The sequence below is a fragment of the Trematomus bernacchii genome, unplaced genomic scaffold (genome assembly GCF_902827165.1).
Source record: "Trematomus bernacchii unplaced genomic scaffold, fTreBer1.1, whole genome shotgun sequence".
NCBI classification, from domain to species: Eukaryota; Metazoa; Chordata; class Actinopteri; order Perciformes; family Nototheniidae; genus Trematomus; species Trematomus bernacchii.
The window spans coordinates 26620-48405 of record NW_022987542.1 but is presented as its reverse complement, the minus strand read 5'-3'; the positions used below and the strand labels follow the sequence as shown (position 1 = coordinate 48405).

Below are 21786 nucleotides of genomic sequence, written 5' to 3'. Positions count from 1 at the left end.
TCTCAATAGAACAATCAGTGGTTCAAGTTAGTATATTCCTCAGTGTAACATATCCACTAGTTGCAAAGCTTAAACATTTTTATTATTATTTTAATTTTAAGGGAAAGGATGTTTTCACTACTCAGTTTGTCAACTATGTTACGGACAAACTTGATGTCATTACAATCATTTGATTAAGTCCTGCACTTCAAGTAAAATCAAATTTGAAAGGCTCTTGAGTCTATTCTACCATATATCCAAAGATTTTTTAAAGTTTAAAAAATAATTGTATTAAAGTTTTGTTTTTTCATGTGATATGTTCAGCACTGTCATTAAGTTTAGGGATATTTTGTATTATAAAACTACCATACAGGTCATTTTGATAGTTTTAAGAGATGTCATGTAAAACTCCAACCTGTATAGATATACATTATACTATAAAGGATATCAGAAGCACTATTTTAGATATTTTAAATTTGAAAAAATGAGGTGCAACATAGTTGACAATGAAAGTCAAACATTTGACGCAAATAACATAGTTGACTGGACACATTATTAACCATCAGCACTATGTTCATTTCAAGGCAGAAGTGCAAAATTCCATTGATAATGATGTGTAATGACGTCTACATGTCATACAAATTGTCAACTAGGTTACCTGTCAACTAAGTTACTACAGTTATTACAGTACTGGGTAACTTAGTTGACAGGTAACTTAGTTGACAATTTCCCTATCTTGACCTATAATTTCAATGGTAGGCCTTGCCTGGATGACCACATGTCATTTTCTTGAACAGGTTAACATCACATTTGAACATATAATTGAATTAAAATCATTAAACAATTGTAAACCATAACAATGTACGTAACATTGTTGATGGTCAATTATTATACTCATTGACAATGTGCTATTATACATAAAATATTGTAAAAAATTAGAGGACAATCACCACAGTGTGTTCAAAATGTGTGCCAAAGAGGAACATGGCATCATGTGATGCTGGTGACATGGTATTGGGACAAACCATTTTTTAGTTAAAGGGGGGAGTTCTGTTAGTAACATAGTTGACAGAACTTTTGCGGACATTCATATATTAAGATATTTAAATTATTTAAAGGAGGAAATCAATTAAAAAGATGTTATTATTCTTTAGTATTTAGACTTTTGAAATAAATGAATACTTTTCTTTATTTACTTCAATGGTTTTTATTCATTATTTTGAAACCAAGACACCCTCAACTGAAAAACGGACATAGCAAAAACTGACAATTTAAGAACATCATGACACATTTCAAGCTAAATAAAGCATAGGATGCACATAATGTTTGTGTGATATTATATCATGCTTTCCAATAATAGGCAAAATATGATATTTTTGAAGAAAATAGTTAGAATAATTATAATTATCATCAATGGACATCAATGGACCTGGAATGTACCCTAAATTGTAGAATCACTATGCATATATTATTTATAATATTAAATGTAAACATTGAATGAATGTGCAAGAGAGCAAAATGTATAAATATGAGCATTAAAATATATGAATATGAGAACAAAATGTAAAAATGTGTGAGTGAAAAACGTATAAATGTGTGAGTGACAATGTATGAATGTGTGCATTGAAATATGATAATATGAGAGCAGAATGTATGAATGTGTGAGTGTAAATATATACTGTATGTGTGTGAGAGTGAAAATGTATGTATGTAAAAGGAGAATGTATGTGTGTGAGAGGACCAGTATGAATTACGGCCTGTACGGCCCCTCATACCAATCCGCGGAGCCGTTACGTTAAGCCCCCGCTGATTGGTCCAAATTGACCAATCCACGGACTTCCTCACACACAGGCAGCTCTGCTGATTTCTCCTCCCTGGCTGCAGGCTGATAACAGACAGTTGGGATCGTGGCGAAATTCTCTCTGCAGACCCATTCTCACAGCGTTTATCAACCTTTTTCTTACTCAATATCAAGCCACACTTATTGTTTTTACTTCGGATGTGACTTTGTGTGTGCTCAGGATGAGTTTGGCTGTGTTTCGCTATGTATCCTAAACAAGGAAACAACACCTCCACGGAGCTCAGCGCGATTCACAACGTCCCGACCAATCAGAGCACACTGTGCTCACAGGGAGGGTGGGGGCTGGAGCTATTGGAGCTACAACGAGCCGTTAAAAGCAGAGAGTGAAATTCAGTGAATACACGTAGTTTACAGAGATGCTGTTTGAGAAACCAATGTGAGTTTGGAAAAATGCACAATATAAATCTATTTTAGTAGACCTCAACAATGGAATTATGATCAGTGCAAATGGCCATGACATGTCTCCTTTAAAACTATCAACCACTAAGAAATCATTTCAGTTTGTTCTGTTTCCAACATGTTCCTGGATCTACATGATGTTCACACTGACTGAATACTTTAAACTGAAGTAGCAGCACGTTGTCTTTAATATTAATGAGAGCTCTTTTCCTCTCTCTATATCTCACAGTTTTTAACCTGTTTGGAGTTTCCACTTTCTGAACTTCTTCAGCTCTGAGCAGATTATTAAACCTGGAGTTATTTCAAACAGGAACATTGTTTTCTAAAGTTACATCATGTTTTCTTTATTCAGACTGGAGAGCTGCAGGTTGTCAGAGATCAGCTGTTCTGCTCTGATCTCAGCTCTGAAGTCCAACATCCATCTGAGAGATCTGGACCTGAGTGGCAACGATCTGAAGGATTCAGGAGTGAAGCTGCTGAGAGATCTTCTGGAGAGTCAAGACTGCAGACTGGAGACTCTCAGGTCAGTTCTCCATCTTTAACTTCTGTGCTGAGATGAATATGTGAGAGTTGTGTTGACTCTGAGCTGCAGACATCAGGCTGATATTACTCTGATCCTCACTGAGCATCTTAACCCTCTACAGTCTCAGCCCTTTGTTCATATTGTTGGTGTCCTGGTCTGCTTCAGTGAGAATGCTTGTAAAGCCTCAGCCCTGCACTGCACTCATGTTATACACATCTTTCTTTTTAAGACAAACTAAGCTGTCAGGATGTTTCTGCTGCAGGGATGTTACATTAATGTGTACATAATAACAACAACATGTGACCATGTACAAGCCTCAGAAAGACTAAACAACAACAAACTATAACAAGTGTAGTTCACTGTCTGTGGCAGAGCACTGATGATCTTTACATTAAAATAACAAGAAAAACCCTACACTGCATAATTCACTCTGAACCTTTAAAACACCTGAGATTCATTTTATATTCTCCATCCTGCTTTTAGAAAATAAATTATAAAGAAAATACATGAGTAGAATTGTTTTATATTTCTGTTAAAACTATCAACCACTAAGAAATCATTTCAGTTTGTTCTGTTTCCAACATGTTCCTGGATCTACATGATGTTTACACTGACTGAATAGTTTAAACTGAAGTAGCAGCACGTTGTCTTTAATATTAATGAGAGCTCTTTTCCTCTTTCTGTATCTCACAGTTTTTAACCTGTTTGGAGTTTCCACTTTCTAAACTTCTTCAGCTCTGAACAGATTATTAAACCTGGAGTTATTTCAAACAGGAACATTGTTTTCTAAAGTTACATCATGTTTTCTTTATTCAGTCTGAGGTACTGCAGTTTGTCAGAGATCAGCTGTTCTGCTCTGGCCTCAGCTCTGAAGTCCAACCCCTCCCACCTGAGAGATCTGGACCTGAGTCTCAACGATCTGCAGGATTCAGGAGTGGAGCTGCTGAGAGATCTTCTGGAGAGTCCAGACTGCAGACTGCAGACTCTCAGGTCAGTTCTCCATCTGTAACTTCTGTGCTGAGATGAATATGTGAGAGTTGTGTTGACTCTGAGCTGCAGACATCAGGCTGATATCACTCTGATCCTCACTGAGCATCTTAACCCTCTACAGTCTCAGCCCTTTGTTCATATTGTTGGTGTCCTGGTCTGCTTCAGTGAGAATGCTTGTAAAGCCTCAGCCCTGCACTGCACTCATGTTATTAACATCTTTCTTTTTAAGACAAACTAAGCTGTCAGGATGTTTCTGCTGCAGAGATGTTACATTAATGTGTCCATAATAACAACAACATGTGACCATGTAATAGCTTCAGAAAGACTAAACAACAACAAACTATATCAAGTGTAGTTCACTGTCTGTGGCAGAGCACTGATGATCTTTACATTAAAATAACAAGAAAAACCCTACACTGCATAATTCACTCTGAACCTTTAAAACACCTGAAATACATTTTATATTCTCCTTCCTGCTTTTATAATATAAATTATAAAGAGAATACATGAGTAGAATTGTTTTATATTCCTGTTAAAACTATCAACCACTAAGAAATCATTTCAGTTTGTTCTGTTTCCAACATGTTCCTGGATCTACATGATGTTTACACTGACTGAATACTTTAAACTGAAGTAGCAGCACGTTGTCTTTAATATTAATGAGAGCTCTTTTCCTCTCTCTGTATCTTACAGTTTTTAACCTGTTTAGAGTTTCCACTTTCTAAACTTCTTCAGCTCTGAACAAATTATTAAACCTGGAGTTATTTCAAACAGGAACATTGTTTTCTAAAGTTACATCATGTTTTCTTTATTCAGACTGAGGGACTGCAAGTTGTCAGAGATCAGCTGTTCTGCTCTGGCCTCAGCTCTGAAGTCCAACATCCATCTGAGAGATCTGGACCTGAGTGAGAACACTCTGCAGGATTCAGGAGTGAAGCTGCTGAGAGATCTTCTGGAGAGTCCAGACTGCAGACTGGAGACCCTCTGGTCAGTAAGGGGTCTCTGCTGGTTCAGCAGTATTGTATGAAACACAGGGAGGTGTTTCTCTCACTGGGGAATCCCAACAGATCAGTGATGTTACCCACTGACTGCAGGCTCTCTCATTCTTCCATCAACTATATATTGTAAGCTGAAAATGCAAAGCCACATTTAGTTAGTTAGCAACTTTCTAACAGACATATAGGATTTTACAGAAGAGTGGAAAAGGTTCTCTGTTTTGTTTCCTGTCATGTTTTTAGTTTCTAATGACTGGTTACTTCCTGTAATGCAGCTGAGAGCAGTGGCAGTCAGTCGTAGTGTTTGCAGAGAAGATATGATGGGATGTAAAGCATGAGATCAGGACTCTGAAGCTGACTCAAAGAACAAACACTTATTTTAAACTGGATCTAAAACTGTTGGATTGTGTTCATCCCTACAGGATCAGAAATGAGACGATCAGAGCCAAGATCCAGAAGACCTGTGAGTACTGAAACCATATCCTCCATTCATCAAGATATTGAACATTCAATCTGATCTTAAAAGGTCTTTATAGAACAACAACAACATATTTTAATTCCATTTTGTTACAGCTCTATCAAATCATTTTGGCTGCTAATGTTTCTCTTTGTTCAAGTTTAATTATTATTATTTTTCTGTGTCACCTCTTCTCTCCATCAGGTGACTCCGATGTGAAACAGGAAGTGAAGACAGACAGAAAGGTGAGAGAGGAGCAGTTGAACAGAGAGAAGTGTATTTATTTCACCACTGAATTAAAATATAATTGTTAGGGCTGTCAAGTTAAACAATAGAGCGCTCGTAATTGATCTAGAAACCTTAATGAGTCAAAAGAAAATCGGATGAACAAGTTCGTACATTTGTATTTACCGGAGAAATAGGAGATATTCCTGTCGACTATTGTCTGAGTTTATCTTTCAACTTAAAAACAATTCATAATGAAGGCTTTATAAAGACTGACATCATAAAGACATGTCGATGTATGTTATTGAGAAATTCAAGCCTACATAACCGCTGAGCGCTGTCAGGGATGAAGAGCAATTTGCACTGCAGCTGCTGAGCTGCTTACTAACTATGTGAGCAGGTACGAGAGAAGATATAAATCACTATCCCTTCATACAAGTCTGTTCTACTATACTAAAGATTAGTTTAATCACAGATCATCAATGTGATTAAAGCGATCACATGTTTTAATTGATTGAGACTGCTTGAAGGTCAGGATCCTCTCTATGGTGCACCTGTAGAAGGTGAGGATGCTGTCTATGGTGCACCTGTAGAAGGTCAGGATGCTCTCTATGGTGCACCTGTAGAAGGTCAGGATGCTCTCCATGGTGCACCTGTAGAAGGTCAGGATGCTCTCTATGGTGCACCTGTAGAAGGTCAGGATGCTCTCCATGGTGCACCTGTAGAAGGTCAGGATGCTCTCTATGGTGCACCTGTAGAAGGTCAGGATACTCTCTATGGTGCACCTGTAGAAGGTCAGGATGCTGTCTATGGTGCACCTGTAGAAGGTCAGGATGCTCTCTATGGTGCACCTTTAGAAGGTCAGGATACTCTCTATGGAGCACCTGTAGAAGGTCAGGATGCTCTCTATGGTGCACCTGTAGAAGGTCAGGATGCTCTCCATGGTGCACCTGTAGAAGGTCAGGATGCTCTCTATGGTGCACCTGTAGAAGGTCAGGATGCTCTCCATGGTGCACCTGTAGAAGGTCAGGATGCTCTCTATGGTGCACCTGTAGAAGGTCAGGATGCTCTCTATGGTGCACCTGTAGAAGGTCAGGATACTCTCTATGGGGCACCTGTAGAAGGTCAGGATCCTCTCTATGGTGCACCTGTAGAAGGTCAGGATGCTCTCTATGGTGCACCTGTAGAAGGTCAGGATGCTCTCTATGGTGCACCTGTAGAAGGTCAGGATACTCTCTATGGTGCACCTGTAGAAGGTCAGGATGCTGTCTATGGTGCACCTGTAGAAGGTCAGGATGCTCTCTATGGTGCACCTTTAGAAGGTCAGGATACTCTCTATGGAGCACCTGTAGAAGGTCAGGATGCTCTCTATGGTGCACCTGTAGAAGGTCAGGATGCTCTCCATGGTGCACCTGTAGAAGGTCAGGATGCTCTCTATGGTGCACCTGTAGAAGGTCAGGATGCTCTCCATGGTGCACCTGTAGAAGGTCAGGATGCTCTCTATGGTGCACCTGTAGAAGGTCAGGATACTCTCTATGGTGCACCTGTAGAAGGTCAGGATCCTCTCTATGGTGCACCTGTAGAAGGTCAGGATGCTCTCTATGGTGCACCTGTAGAAGGTCAGGATCCTCTCTATGGTGTACCTGTAGAAGGTCAGGATACTCTCTATGGTGCACCTGTAGAAGGTCAGGATGCTCTCTATGGTGCACCTGTACAAGGTCAGGATACTCTCTATGGTGCACCTGTAGAAGGACAGGATGCTCTCTATGGTGCACCTGTAGAAGGTCAGGATCCTCTCTATGGTGCACCTGTAGAAGGTCAGGATTCTCTCTATGGTGCACCTGTAGAGGGTCAGGATACTCTCTATGGTGCACCTGTAGAAGGTCAGGATCCTCTCTATGGTGTACCTGTAGAAGGTCAGGATGCTCTCTATGGTGCACCTGTAGAAGGTCAGGATGCTCTCTATGGTGCACCTGTAGAAGGTCAGGATCCTCTCTATGGTGCACCTGTAGAAGGTCAGGATGCTCTCTATGGTGTACCTGTAGAAGGTCAGGATCCTCTCTATGGTGCACCTGTAGAAGGTCAGGATGCTCTCTATGGTGCACCTGTAGAAGGTCAGGATCCTCTCTATGGTGCACCTGTAGAAGGTCAGGATCCTCTCTATGGTGCACCTGTAGAAGGTCAGGATCCTCTCTATGGTGCCCCTGTAGAAGTTGCAGAGTATCCTGGAGCCCATGTTGAACCTCAGTGATGAGTCCATGTCAGGTCCTCAGAGATGTGGACCCCAAGGAACCTGAAGCTGCTGACTCTCTCCACCGTAGTCCCATTGATGGCGATGGGGGCGTGTCCCTCTCCCTGCTGCTTCCTGTAATCCACAATCAGCTCCTTTGTTTTGCTGACGTTGAGATGGAGGTTGTTATCCTGGCACCAAGATGTCAGGTTTTCGACCTCCTCTCTGTACGCCGTCTCGTCGTCGTCTGTGATCTGGCCGATGACGGTCGTGTCATCAGCAAACTTCACGATGGTGTTGGAGCTGTGTGTGGCCACGCAGTCATGTGTGAACAGGGAGTAGAGGAGAGGGCTGAGCACGCAGCCTTGAGGGGCACCGGTGTTGAGGATCAGGGTGGAGGATGTGATGTTTCCCACCCGCACTGCCTGGGGTCTGCCCGTCAGGAAGTTCAGGATCCAGTCACAGAGGGCGCTGTTGAGCCCGAGGTCTCTGAGCTTGATGACCAGCTTGGAGGGCACAATGGTATTAAAAGCTGAACTGTAATCAATGAACAGCATTCTCACATATGTGTTCCTGTTCTTCGGGTCCAGGTGTGAGAGGGCAGTGTGGAGGGTGAGGGCTATGGCGTCGTCTGTGGACCTGTTTGTTCTGTAGGCAAACTGCAGGGGGTCCAGAGAGTCAGAATCAGAATCAGAATACCTTTATTAGTCCCACAGAGGGGTAATTTGCATCGTTACAGCAGGAAAGAGTCACAGACATCTTAATGTTACCTATGTTAAGAAAAAAGTACTAAGTTATGATGTAATAACGTGCTTTAACCAGTAGGTGTCCCTTTCTATCAGCTGTGCACCGTTATGGTGTAAATACAGCCTATCTACCAATTGGATCAAATATAAAAGTCAGCCGAATTAGTGTTGATACTGCAAGGAGACGTATTGTGTGAAAAGAAATGTAAGATGTTGTTTAATTGCTTATATATTTAAGATCCACGTCAAGTTTTCAGTTTAGGCTGCAGTTCCTGTTTGTCTAGAAGTCTTGTCATCAGGGCTCTATAAATAGAGTTAACTACGGCAGATATGTCATATTTAATGCAGCCGAAACGTGTATTACAATGCCGTTATGTGATGACTTTCAAAGAGAAAAGCAAGCACACTCGGAATAATGTATTATTTAATTTTTGTATACAGTCTATGGTTGCTACAGAGGATTGTGGGTAATGTAATGTCTTCGGCCATCCAAAACTCATAGAAAACGACTTGTTTCTCAGAATTGAAGGGGAAAACGTGACAAAAGCATTGAACACACACTAAAACCTATCAATGTCGTTTAATTAACAAGGATAATCTGGTGTTTTTGAGTTGATGAGTAGTGGAGATATCACTGTCAAATCAATCGACAGTAAGGGGAATACTTACTTCCGGGTGTACAATTCTCCGTTATCCAATGGGAATGGACGCTCACATTGCCTTTAACAGCCTCCGACACAAACGAATGCCGTGCTTCCCTAAGCGTCAAATACCGCCTACGATGGGAATACATTGCAATCAGTTGAAAGCTCTTTGCGTCCGTTTATGAAGCTGAAGGAGCCTCGGCGCGTCACAACTGGACGCCACGGGACCCTGACCAAGCGTCGCTCCTGGACGCTTGGGGAGTGAGAGTGTGTTGAGTTGAGAAACACTGTGCAATGGTTGCAACAGAATCAATGAAGTAGTGGTTTAAAACTTCAGCTACGTCAGCTGGATTGTTTATAAGCTTTCCATTGTCTTTAAGTTCAAGCTGTTTTCTTTCCCTATATTTATTTCCAGTGAATAGTTATGACTGTTTCCAGATCATTTTTTAATTACCCCCTGCCTTGTCCATTATAATCTAGAAGAAGTCTGCCTTAGCCTTCCGTAACTTCTTAATGACTTTGTTCCTCAGCATAGCAAAGTGATGCCTGTCATGGCTTGATTTAGTTTTGATGGATTTGTTTTAGGACTAGATCACGTTCATTCATTAGTTTTAAAATATCCTAATTTATCCAAGGGACAGTGTTTTTTTTTTTTTTTTTTGCTTGAATTTGCAATTGAAATCTCTGATAGTGCTCTCTAATGTTTTTGAGAACATTTGACTGTCTTCTTCGTGGTCTATTCCCAGCAAAAGATCATCCCATTTAATATGTTGAACAGCATTTATAAAGGTCTCATATTTGTTTTTGGGAATACCATAAGAATCATTTTTCCTGAATGAAGGGCTACATCGCCTCTTTGTTAGGTTCCTGGCGACTAAAATCATATTGTGGTCAGAGAGACCAGTTAACATTAAAATATTTAAAAATTCTCTCTGGTTTGTTACAAAAAATGAGATCAATTTGTATCCTGGTGATTCTTGTAGGTCCATTGATCAGTTGCACAAGGTCAAAGTTATCGGTTATCTGTTTAAGAGTCTTCTAGCAGATTTATCCTCCCAGTTGATGTTGAAATCGGCCATTATAATAACTTCTTTGTTAAAATTACATTCTCTTAATAATTTCCTAAAATTCTCATAAAAAAGATTGTTTGAAGAAAGAGGCCGATAAATAGCTATTAAAATAAATGACATTTGTGGTGACAAAGTTATATTGACACCAACACATTCTAATTCATTGCAATTACAATGAATTTCATTGCAATGGATGCTATCCCGATTGGCTGGTACTACTGTGCTGTGATTGGCTGGTAATACTGTGCTGTGATTGGCTGGTACTACTTAGTGATAAGAGTTTACAGGTATTTTCTTAATGTAATTGGTGTCTTATTATTTGGTATCAGGCACACAAGCTGGGAGCCAGAGGAGAACATCCTGGACCCCAGACTGCTGGCAAGCGTTCCACAAGAGGTGTGTGTGTGTGTGTGTGTGTGTGTGTGTGTGTGTGTGTGTGTGTGTGTGTGGTGTGTGTGTGTGTGTGTGGTGTGTGTGTGTGTGTGTGTGTGTGTGTGTGGTGTGTGTGTGTGTGTGTGTGTGTGTGTGTGTGTGTGTGGTTGTGTGTGTGTGTGTGTGTGTGTGTGTGTGTGTGTGATCCAGACTCATTTGCATTTTTCAAATTGGTCGGAATATGTTCTAGAATTGTGGTTTGGTTTCATGAAGCTAGAACTTAACTTGATTTATATTAAAATAACTAACTTTGTTTGTTCCAGCCTCCTGAATCCTTCTCACCTGAACACACAACTGAGTCTTCATACAGGTAATCCCATAACATGACCAAACATTATTTAAACACATTACAAATATATATAAATGTTTTTGTGTTTGATTTCATGTCTTTCACCTTGAGGTATTGCATCTCTTTCCAACAGACATAAATCAAATAATGCCTCTGTGTGTAGGAAGGATTGTTTTCTTGTACCAGTCTAGATCCTTGCTGGACTAGACATTTTGTTAATTTAATGAAAAGTTGTGTACACACACATCCTGATGCATGTGGACACATCTTCAGTGATGTTCCTGTAATCATCAGGGGCCTCATTTATAAAGGGATATACGCTAAAAAAATGGCGTACGCCAGTTTCTACGCAATGTTTGCGATTTATGAAATACTAACTTGACGGGAAAATGTGCGGTCCTCCACGCAAACTCTAACCCATGCGTACGCACTAAGCACACAAACGGGAGAGACGAGAAACTGTGACACCGTTGGCAGAAGGAAGAATGGAGAAATATGTGGAAATAATACCATCAATAAAATGTTACCTCTCATTTATCAAATATGAAGAATTCATTTTCACACATTGATTAAAGCCAATCTTAAAATGATTAAACAAACGCCTGTTTGAGACTCCTCAGTGCACACAAAAACATAACTTGGAGAAATAAATAAATACGGAAATGTTATTGATCACCCCTCGATTATGTTCTCTTGGTATGAAATGTTTTCTCATAAATGATGCGGTAAGCAGGAGGACAGAATTACTTTAAACTGACGCCGTTTTGCTTTTCTATAGGTTGTAGATACGAGCATGGTTTTATATACTATCACGTTTAATCATGTTTTATGCCGTTTGCCAAGACTTGATAAGTCGCTCGTAAAACACAGGAGGTATGGAAACTAGGAACACCATATGTGGTAAATTGTACAGCTAATATAACACAACACATTAGTTGTATTTCCTTTAACTGGTGGATTATGGATATATAGTTGCTGATCGACAGCTGGAACACAAACCACCAAATACAACAAAATAATTCAGATCCAGTCGTCATGACTACACTACGGAGGGATTCCCCAATCATTTCTTACAGTTTCTCATCAAGGGGGGGGTCTCCTGTCCCCGTACAAACACACTGCCTGAGGAAGGTTATGTGTATTTTCTTTGTCATTAACTTTTTTCGGACCACTTATTTATTTATTTTGGTGACGATCCGACCTCCATGCTGCTACTCTGGCTCAAACTGCATCCACCAAACAATATGATTTATCTCGACCTCCCCAAAATAACCAAAATCTGACACGGTGTGAGATGTCTTTTTTAGCTGTTCTGTCCTCATTTCCTGCGATCTTCTTCATGCAGTCAGTCAGAATTAATATGAATACGGGGCATTTCTTTGACTATTTATAGGCAAATATGGGCGTTACGTGAAGCCCGCAAAAGCTGCGCCGCATTTCGAGTTGATTTATAAAGGGAAACCGGCGTAGGATGTGCCGTACGCAAGTCCTGTGCCGGTACGCAGTCTTTTATGAATCGGAAAGTGTCGGTGCCTATTTATTTGCTTTGTCCTACGTAAGCAACCTTCCCACGCCAATCCTACGCAAGGCTTTATAAATGAGGCCCCTGGTGTTTCAGATCTTTCAACAAACCCTCCTCCAGGTCAGATCCAGCTGGATGAACACCTGTCAGTCAGAACACAGGCCAGTGAAGGCTTGTTGTAGTAACTTGTCCCCCGTGTGTCTACAGGTTCAGGTGTCCTGGTTCAGGTGAGTTCCAGTGTGCTTCGACTGGCCTGGTGTTCGTCATGGCTCAGAAGGCGGAGCTTCTGTACAGGACGGTCCCTTGGGGGGAGAGCCTCCTCCAATCAGCTGGCAAGCAGGCAGCAGGGCCGCTGTTCGATGTGAAGAGTTCTGTTGAAGCTGCCGTCGTCCAGCTCCACCTGCCACACAGCGAGACAGAGGATGGTAAAGACATCTAGTGTTAACAAATACACACTTATATAATGAGTAGCACCTTATACTATCCACTAGCGTTCAAAGGTTATGAAGCAGCTTTATTAAACTAGTTGAACAAAGATAAGATCATTCAAACACCAAATCTGTTCTTTACATTCAAAATAGTTGTGTCCCCAAAAAAAGAAGAATGAAATTATAAAACATCCATTTAGTCGATGTGTTGCATGACATTATTGATCATTATTGAAGCAGACGATGCAATGCAGCTCTAAATACTGAGTTGGATTGTCTTTGGGCCCTCTGCAGTCTCCTCACTGTAATATTAAAGAGATGTAAACTGTGATTGGTCAGTCCACAGCATGCTCAGCTGCTAACAGTGCTAACTCAACGCTAACTCTCTGTTACTGTTGTGATGCTAAGCTAGCAGTTTGATTAATTCTTACTTAGTTATCCATCTGTTGCTCTTTCTGCTCTTTACATTGTCAGTCTGGCTGAACCATGAACAAAACAAAACAACAGACAACAACATTTATAAGTTAGACTTTCTACGCCCTGAAAGCTTTAGAAAACTCTTCACACATCTAGAGAGTCACTCAGACATGAGAGCGGACTCAGTCAAGCTGTTCTGGCTGCAGATTACTAACATCTCAGCAGTCTTGAAGATTAGAGAATAATGAATAAAGTGTATGCATAACAGTAAATGCTCACATCCAGAAAGATCACAGGGGGCAGATCAATAATGAAACATTAGAATAAAAGGTGGAGGATATAAACTGGAGCATCCTAGTGAGGCTCCAAAGTGAATGACATTAGATGAACATTAGCTCTGAACTAAAGTGGTGAGACATTGAATATGATGAAGCTGTTTCAGCAGCAAAGCAACAGATGACCAGCTCTTTGCTCCACAGCGCTGCTCCTGGACGGCCTGTTGTCTGTCGTCCACATCACTGATGAAGGCCTGAGCATCTTGGAGCCGCTGGAGGTCACACGCACTCACGTGGTGGTGAAGGTGCCTCACCTCTCTAAATTTGGCCTTACCATCGATCGATTGAAAAGGCTTTTAAAGAAGCGGATAAAGGGTCAAATTCTGGTGTTCCTACGACCCCCGGTCAGAGAGGAGCAAATACTGGATGTACATCTGCTGCAGAAAAACGTCCTTGTGGAGAAGGTAATGTGCTCACCATCAGACTAAACTCTGGTTTTTAACCACAGCCGTTTCTTCTCAAACCTTCTCGTGCTGGGAGAAGAGTAAGATCTATCTGAACTGTAAATCTTCAGACCGCTCTTTGTGGTTTTGTATGATTCTCTCTCAGCATGTCTTTCTGTCTGCGGAAACTGATGGCATGAATAGTAAACACATCACACAGAACTGAAAGACCTGCTGAGATGAATCACTGCCACGTGATCTCATCCCTACCAGCCATACTTTACAGCTTGGGCAGCAGCCTGTTGTGTTGTATACAAAGCAGATGGTTTGTGTTTTGGTTAACGTTGGAATAGCTTCTTCAATACGATGTACGTTGTGACACGATACTCAGAGACACTCTGTCCTGTTACAGGACAGAGTGTCTCTGAGTATAACAAAAAAGATCATGGTTTGGATTAATGGGACATTGTGAATACAAATAACTCAGCTTTTGGTTTCACTCAGGACACGAGCTCCGCCCCCCGGTGTCCTGTGTTTAATCCGCCCCCCCCCTGCACTCCCTGAGCTGACTTTCTAGCTATTTTAGAAACGCCCGTCCTCATAGCCTCTAGTACAATTACAACAAAGTTAGCTGACATCCTGGTGTGTCTCAAACAGACACTGAAGTGAGCCCTGTGCCAAAGGAATAGCTTCTTCAGTAGCTTATATCCAAGAATTAAAAGAATCTATTTTGAATATTCCTTTAGAAAGGCAATATATCCTTATAATTATGTTGTGATTGATTGTGTATCTCATCACTTTGTGGAGCAGGTCTGTCAACGTTTGTTGTTGTTTGATGTGATCTTTAAATAAAGTTGCCTTGACTATCTGAGCATAACTAAAGTTACTCTGTTACTGAAGGTTGCTGATCAACACAGACGTGCTGAGAACATCACAAACTCCTCCAACTGTAAGCTGGACATTCATCACAGTTACAGTGTGCACTGTGAACCTGAACCTGTCTTCATTCAGCCTGAGGTGAGTCACTGATGCTCCTCTAAAGAAACACAATGATCATTAACACACATTTATCTGCATGTGGATCCACAATCAGGAAAGAAACAGATAAACATTTAACTTCTGCTTCTGGTTTTCAGAGTGAAACATTTGAATCATGTTTTGGACCAAACTACCATCCGACATTTCAAGTTTTCGTGACGACGAGCACAGAGACAGTGGTTTTGAAGGTCAAGGACCAAGGTGGAAACGTAGTCTGGTTTTGTCGCGTGTTACTGAAAGGTAAAGACTCCATCTGATGTCATGTTATATATTATAAATGTAATCTTTTTGTGAACGAATATCCCCCCCTGGAAATGTCGAGTTACTTTAATTTTGAAGAGATCTGTTTAATGTGATTGTTGGATATTCCACAAAAGTATTCTCCCTGTTTATCTACCAGGTCCAAGTCAGGAAATCTCCCAGATAAATGTCCCAGCAGAGAGCAGAGTCCCAGCAGAGAGCAGAGTCCCAGCAGAGAGCAGAGTCCCAGCAGAGAGCAGAGTCCCAGCAGAGAGCAGAGTCCCAGCAGAGAGCAGAGTCCCAGCAGAGAGCAGAGTCCCAGCAGAGAGCAGAGTCCCAGCAGAGAGCAGAGTCCCAGCAGACCAGTGGCGGCTCTTTCGGACACAGTTCATTCAAAGAGTGACTCTACCTGTGCTGGACGACCTTCTGGATAAACTCTTTGAGTCTGAAGTGATCAATGATTCTGAAATGGAGATAGCCAGAACCAAACCCCGAAAGGACAGAGCACGAGAGGTGGTGGACGTGGTGCGAAGAAAAGGAGCTGACGCCAGCAGGGTTCTGATCAATGCTCTCCGTGAGCTGGACCCGCATCTTTACGATGTGCTCAAGGAAAAAAACCTTGTGGAGTGTGTGTGAAAGCCCCTGCTAGTTTTGTATTACCTGTAACTAGAGATGGGTGTCAGGTACTAAATTGTTACCGTACCTGATTGGTCAGGTGATGTGGTGGTCTGACCGCCGTCAGCCAGCAGACCCTAAAGCCACCTTTTCTTTAATTTATTTTATACAGAAACATATATGAACATCATATATTTTGAATGCAAACCAATTGACATCAGGGGGAGACATATGTTATAAAAACAAATTATATTATTATTAATTCTCTGTTCATTTTTTTTTATATCACACTACCAGAGCCCATACTGTGTACCTGTTTACTTCCTGTCTGTCTTCTTCTGCTGTTCCCTTTAGTGTTTACTTCCTGTCTGTCTTCTTCTGCTGTTCCCTTTAGTGTTTACTTCCTGTCTGTCTTCTTCTGCTGTTCCCTTTAGTGTTTACTTCCTGTCTGTCTTCTTCTGCTGTTTCCTTTAGTGTTTACTTCCTGTCTCTCTTCTTCTGTTGTTCCCTTTAGTGTTTACTTCCTGTCGGTCTGTTTAATTACTTTTTGCGCTTACTGAGATAAAGAGGATGATTTAAATGCAGAAATCCTAAATTTGATATGTGATTCAACTTGTAACACTGTTCAAACTGCCTCTGTGAATAAATGCATTAGTATTAAAAACATGAATTAAAAACAAAGTAAGCTTCTTCAAAAGATTTACACACACACACACACACACACACACACACACACACACACACACACACACACACACACACACACACACACACACCACACACACACACACACACACACACACACACACACACACACACACACACACACACACACACACACACACACACACACACTCTTTCTCTTAAACATATTTTTAGAAGTTTGTTTTCCCTGGGTTTATTTATTTGTAGATTTACATATTTAATAATTTACTTTTTTTAAATAATTAATTAAAGTTGACTTTCCCCCTTGTTTAAATGTGTAGATTTTGTATAATTGAAAACATACTTTAAGCTCCATTTCTTGATTGTAAAATACCTTATAGAGAGTCTGGAGACGGCTGACTTTATTCTCAGTCATCCTTTGACATTTTATTTCAGAATTTATTTGGAATTGTATTGAAAAAACGTGTTTTAACTAAAAGATTTAAAGCTTTAAAAAAATATTTAATAAAGTTTGTCGCACTTTGAAAAAACTCAGAATACCTCCTTTGATTTGAAAATAATATTTCCTCACATTTAAGACAAGTATTTTTTAATTATTAGATATTAGCAGCTTCATTTGATTGAATAAAAGATCCTCACCGCTGATTGGCTTTAAGAGACCAGCCTCACGCAGATGTTTCCCTCGAGTTTAACATTAAACCGTCCGGGCGAATGAAGCGTCTATCCACATCTTTCTCTTTGACTTTAATCACGTAAACGCGCCTCGCAAATAGTGTGCTTTGCGTCCGGTGTGAACGCAGCATTACAAACAAAAACCTGGAAAGAGAGACAGAGGTTGGATCATATTTTACTTCATATTGAGAAACATATCACAGTTTTGCACAAATAAAAAAGATTGAATGTTTTGGAAACATTGAAAATATATTTTTATTTTCTAGTGTTCATGTTTTCAGGCCAAAACCTAAATAAATTAAACTTTCAACTGCTAGAACTACATTTCCCAGAAAGCACCATGTCCTATAAAGAGAAGACGACCCCCCGGTGAAGAAGAGAATACATCCACATTAAATAAAAATGGTAAATAAACCTTTTTATTACTATTTTGAGGAGATTCTCTTGTGAAACCCTTGAAGTGCTGACACTGATTAAAGGGTTTTTATATTGGAGATATTTAAAATGACGTCTCTAAGGCACAGGATGAGAAAGATGCATCTTTACTAGAAAGTGTGTGTACCCTGAACGCACCGCGTAGTGCATTTCGAGGCCGGAATCCACATTTTAGCATCAGGATTTTCAACAGGAACTTTATTTATTAATATTAAATATGACAAGAAAAAAGCATTTGTCATCAGCTGTACAAATACCATTTAATTTAAAGAACCAGTGTGCTCAGGAAGAAGCATAAAAAAAAACAAGCACAGATCACAGAAAGCAAGCCCGTGAAGTGGAGGTGTAACGACACGTTCATTACTAATTCACTGGTTTTTGGTTCAGATGCTTTGGTCACTTTTGCAGCTGTACTTCCCCTCTGTTGGTCCGTACCCAAAGGAAATGAAAACATAGTAAATGTTCCTTTAAATGAGAATTAGAAATTAGTTAGAAAGATGCTGTATAAATAAACTTGCCTTGCCTAGAGCGGATCGGAAAAATAGTGTAATAATAATAACAATAACAATAATGTTTAAATCACATAAAACATTTGAGGGACTTTCTCTTATTCTAACTATATTTGGGATTGATGATATTGTAAAAGAAAAGTAAATACAAATCTCACTTTTATCAAAACTTTTAGAAAAATGTGTAAAAACACCAACATTTTCTTTAGTAAATGTATATTTGTAAAAGAGACATTTTTCTTATTAAAGTATATGTTAGGATGGCGTGGAAGGGTAGGACCCAAATGCAGACTATCAAAAAGGTAACAGGTCTCGTAACAAAAAGCGAGCTTTATTTTAAAAGCTGATCAAAACAAGGCATGAAACAAATGGGTTGTACAAAAAACTGACCGTGACCCACATGGAGGGAGACAGGAGAGACAACCGTGACTGACATGGAGGAAGACAGGAAAAACCAACAATGAACCGACAGGGGAACACAGGAAGAGACAAGACTAAATACAGGGAGGGGTAATCACAAGACAAGCCACAGCTGGGGTAAGAGAGGCAGAAACACAAGGGCAACAGGTGAACACAATCAGACAATCAGACACACCAGGGGAACTAATGACAGGAAGGCAAACACAGGAAGAAGGAACAGAGAAGACACAAGGAGGAAAACATTTCAAAACAAAAGGTGGAAAATGAAAACATAAATACAAAACCGTAACAGAACCCCCCCCTCAAGGGACGGATTCCAGACGTCCCAAGAAAACCCCCAAAAGTCCAAAAAATTCCAGCAGGGTGGGTGGAGGGGGTCTGGAGGACGGGTTTGGGCTGACAGCCCAGGGGCACAGCGGAGGACCCGGAAGGGGTCTGGGGCGGACGGCCCGGGGGCAAGGCAGAGATCAAGGAGGGGGTCTCGGGCGGACGGCCCGGGGGCAAGGCAGAGTTCAAAAAAGGGCGAAGACCACAGCGGGCGAACTCAGGGGGCCGGGCATGAGAGCAAAGGCAGCGGCTGAAAGCGTCAGGAGGCCGGGCTCGAGGGCGAAGGCCACAGCGGGCGAACTCAGGGGGCCGGGCATGAGAGCAAAGGCAGCGGCTGAAAGCGTCAGGAGGCCGAGCTCGAGGGCGAAGGCCCCGGCACTCAGGGGGCCGGGCTCGAGGGCGAACAAGAAGGCGTCGACGGGACAGCTCCGGAGGCCGGGCAGGAAGGTGCTGACGGGACAACTCCGGAGGACGGGCAGGAAGGCGCTGACGGGACAGCTCCGGAGGCCGGGCAGGACCCGTTGTCGGCCAGACAGGAACCGGAGCCGACGGAACAGGCGTAGACGGGATCCTGGACATGACATGGACTGGTGTCAATGGGACCCCGGATGGAGCAAGGGCTGGTGTCGACTGGACCTCCAACGGAACAGGACACAGAGTTGGCAGGACCCCCGGTGGAACAGGTGTCGGCGGGACCTCCAACAGGACAGGACACAGAGTTGGCAGGACCCCCGGCGGGACAGGTGTCGGCGGGACCCCCAACAGAACAGAACATGGAGCTGGCAGGACCCCCGGCGGGACAGGTGTCGGCGGGACCCCCAACAGGACAGGACATGGTGTAGGCAGGAAATCTGGTGGAGCAGGTGTCGGCGGGACCCCCAACAGGACAGGATCTGGTGTTGGCAGGAAACCTGGTGGAGCAGTAGTCGGCGGGACCCCCAACGGGACAGGACATGGGGTTGGCAGGACCCACAGCTGAACCCCCAACGGCACATGACACAGGGTTGGCAAGACCCCCGGCAGAAGAGTAGTCGGCGGGACCCTCAATGGGACAGGACATGGAGTTGGCAAGACTCCCGGCAGGAGAGTAGTCGGTGGGACCTCCAACAGCACAGGACATAGGGTTGGCAGGACCCCCGGCAGAAGAGTAGTCGGCGGGACCCCCAACGGGACAGGACATAGGATTGGCAAGACCCCCGGCAGAAGAGTAGTCGGCGGGACCTCCAACGGCACAGGACATAGGGTTGGCAGGACCCCCGGCAGAAGAGTAGTCGGCGGGACCCCCAACGGCACAGGACATAGGGTTGGCAGGACCCCCGGCAGAAGAGTAGTCGGCGGGACCCCCAACGGGACAGGACATAGGATTGGCAAGACCCCCGGCAGAAGAGTAGTCGGCGGGACCCCCCAATGGGCCAGGACATGGAGTTGGCAAGACTCCCGGCAGGAGAGTAGTCGGTGGGACCTCCAACAGCACAGGACATAGGGTTGGCAGGACCCCTGGCAGAAGAGTAGTCGGCGGGACCCCCAACGGGACAGGACATAGGATTGGCAAGACCCCCGGCAGAAGAGTAGTCGGCGGGACCCCCAATGGGACAGGACATGGAGTTGGCAAGACCCCCGGCAGGAGAGTAGTCGGCGGGACCTCCAACAGCACAGGACAAAGGGTTGGCAGGACCCCCGGCAGAAGAGTAGTCGGCGGGACCTCCAACATCACAGGACATGGGGTAGGCGTCGGCCATAGAGCCAACAGGACACGGGGTGCTGGAGTCGGCCGGACCACCGACAGAACACGAGGGGCTGGAGTGGGCCGAACCACCGACAGGACACGAGGTGCTGGAGTCGGCCGGACCACCGACAGGACACGAGGTGCTGGAGTCGGCCGGACCACCGACAGGACACGAGGTGCTGGAGTCCGCCGGACCACCGACAGGACACGAGGTGCTGGAGTCGGCCGGACCACCGACAGGACACGAGGTGCTGGAGTCGGCCGGACCACCGACAGGAGACGGGGTGCTGGAGTCGGCCGGACCACCGACAGGACACGAGGTGCTGGAGTCGGCCGGACCACCGACAGGACACGAGGTGCTGGAGTCGGCCGGACCACCGACAGGACACGGGGGGCTGGCGTCGGCCGGGGAGCCAGTACTGGAGCCGAAACTGAAGTCGGGACCATGGCTGCTGGGACCGGAACAGGGGCCGGAACCATGGCTGCTGGGGCCGGAACCATGGCCGCTGGGGCCAGAACTGGGGCCGGAACCATGGCTGTATGGGCCGGTTCTGGAGCCGGAACCATGGCTGTGTGGGCCGGTACTAGAGCAGGCACCATGGCTGCTGGGCACGGAACCGGAACACGGAACCATGGCTGTGTGGGATGGTACTGGAGCACGGTACCATGACTGTGTGGACCGGCACTGGAACATGACTGTAAGGTCCGGTTCTGGAGCAGTGACTATGGCTGCTGGGCACGGAACAGAAGCCTGGACCCTGGCTGTGTGAGCCAGGTAATGGAGCACGGAAGCATGGCTGTGTGGGCCGGTACTGGTGCACGGATCCATGGCTGTGTGGGCCGGTACTGGACCACGAGCCGGCCTCCCGACCTTGCGTTTCTCCGAGGCCCCCTGGAGGCTCCGTGGACCTCCAAACGCCAGGCGGGATCCCAAAAAAGGGCCAGAGAATGGAGCTGGAACCACTGGAGCACGGGCTGGAATCTTGGTCTTGCGTCTCCTAGAGATTCTTTGGAGGATCTGTGGGCCTCCCCAGGCCTGGTCATACCCCAGGAAAGGGTTAGAGGCTTCGGACAAGTCCTCAGGACTACTTGTGAAAAGTTGTAGCCACTCAGGCAACATGCTCCTAAGCCAGGACTGGCGAGCAACCTCCTGACGTGCCTCCTTCAACGCAGCCTCTCTACCACGTCTAGAAGAGGCGCCATTCCAGGTATA

At 43.7% G+C, this 21786-nt stretch overlaps 1 protein-coding gene across 1 annotated transcript in view; it reads left to right on the top strand.

Annotated features, from left to right (window-relative positions):
• LOC117476207 (protein NLRC3-like) overlaps positions 1 to 16493 on the top strand; it is a 35533-nt gene extending 19040 nt beyond the window's left edge. The window contains exons 7-16 of the mRNA XM_034122582.1: positions 2592 to 2762; positions 3579 to 3747; positions 3874 to 3928; positions 5409 to 5449; positions 10815 to 10861; positions 12570 to 12787; positions 13687 to 13946; positions 14826 to 14942; positions 15062 to 15203; positions 15364 to 16493. Of these exons, the coding sequence (XP_033978473.1) occupies positions 2592 to 2762; positions 3579 to 3747; positions 3874 to 3928; positions 5409 to 5449; positions 10815 to 10861; positions 12570 to 12787; positions 13687 to 13946; positions 14826 to 14942; positions 15062 to 15203; positions 15364 to 15839 (1696 nt within the window). The 3' untranslated portion in view covers positions 15840 to 16493. The remainder of the gene's footprint in view (positions 1 to 2591; positions 2763 to 3578; positions 3748 to 3873; positions 3929 to 5408; positions 5450 to 10814; positions 10862 to 12569; positions 12788 to 13686; positions 13947 to 14825; positions 14943 to 15061; positions 15204 to 15363) is intronic.
• The last annotated feature ends 5293 nt before the right edge of the window (positions 16494 to 21786 follow it).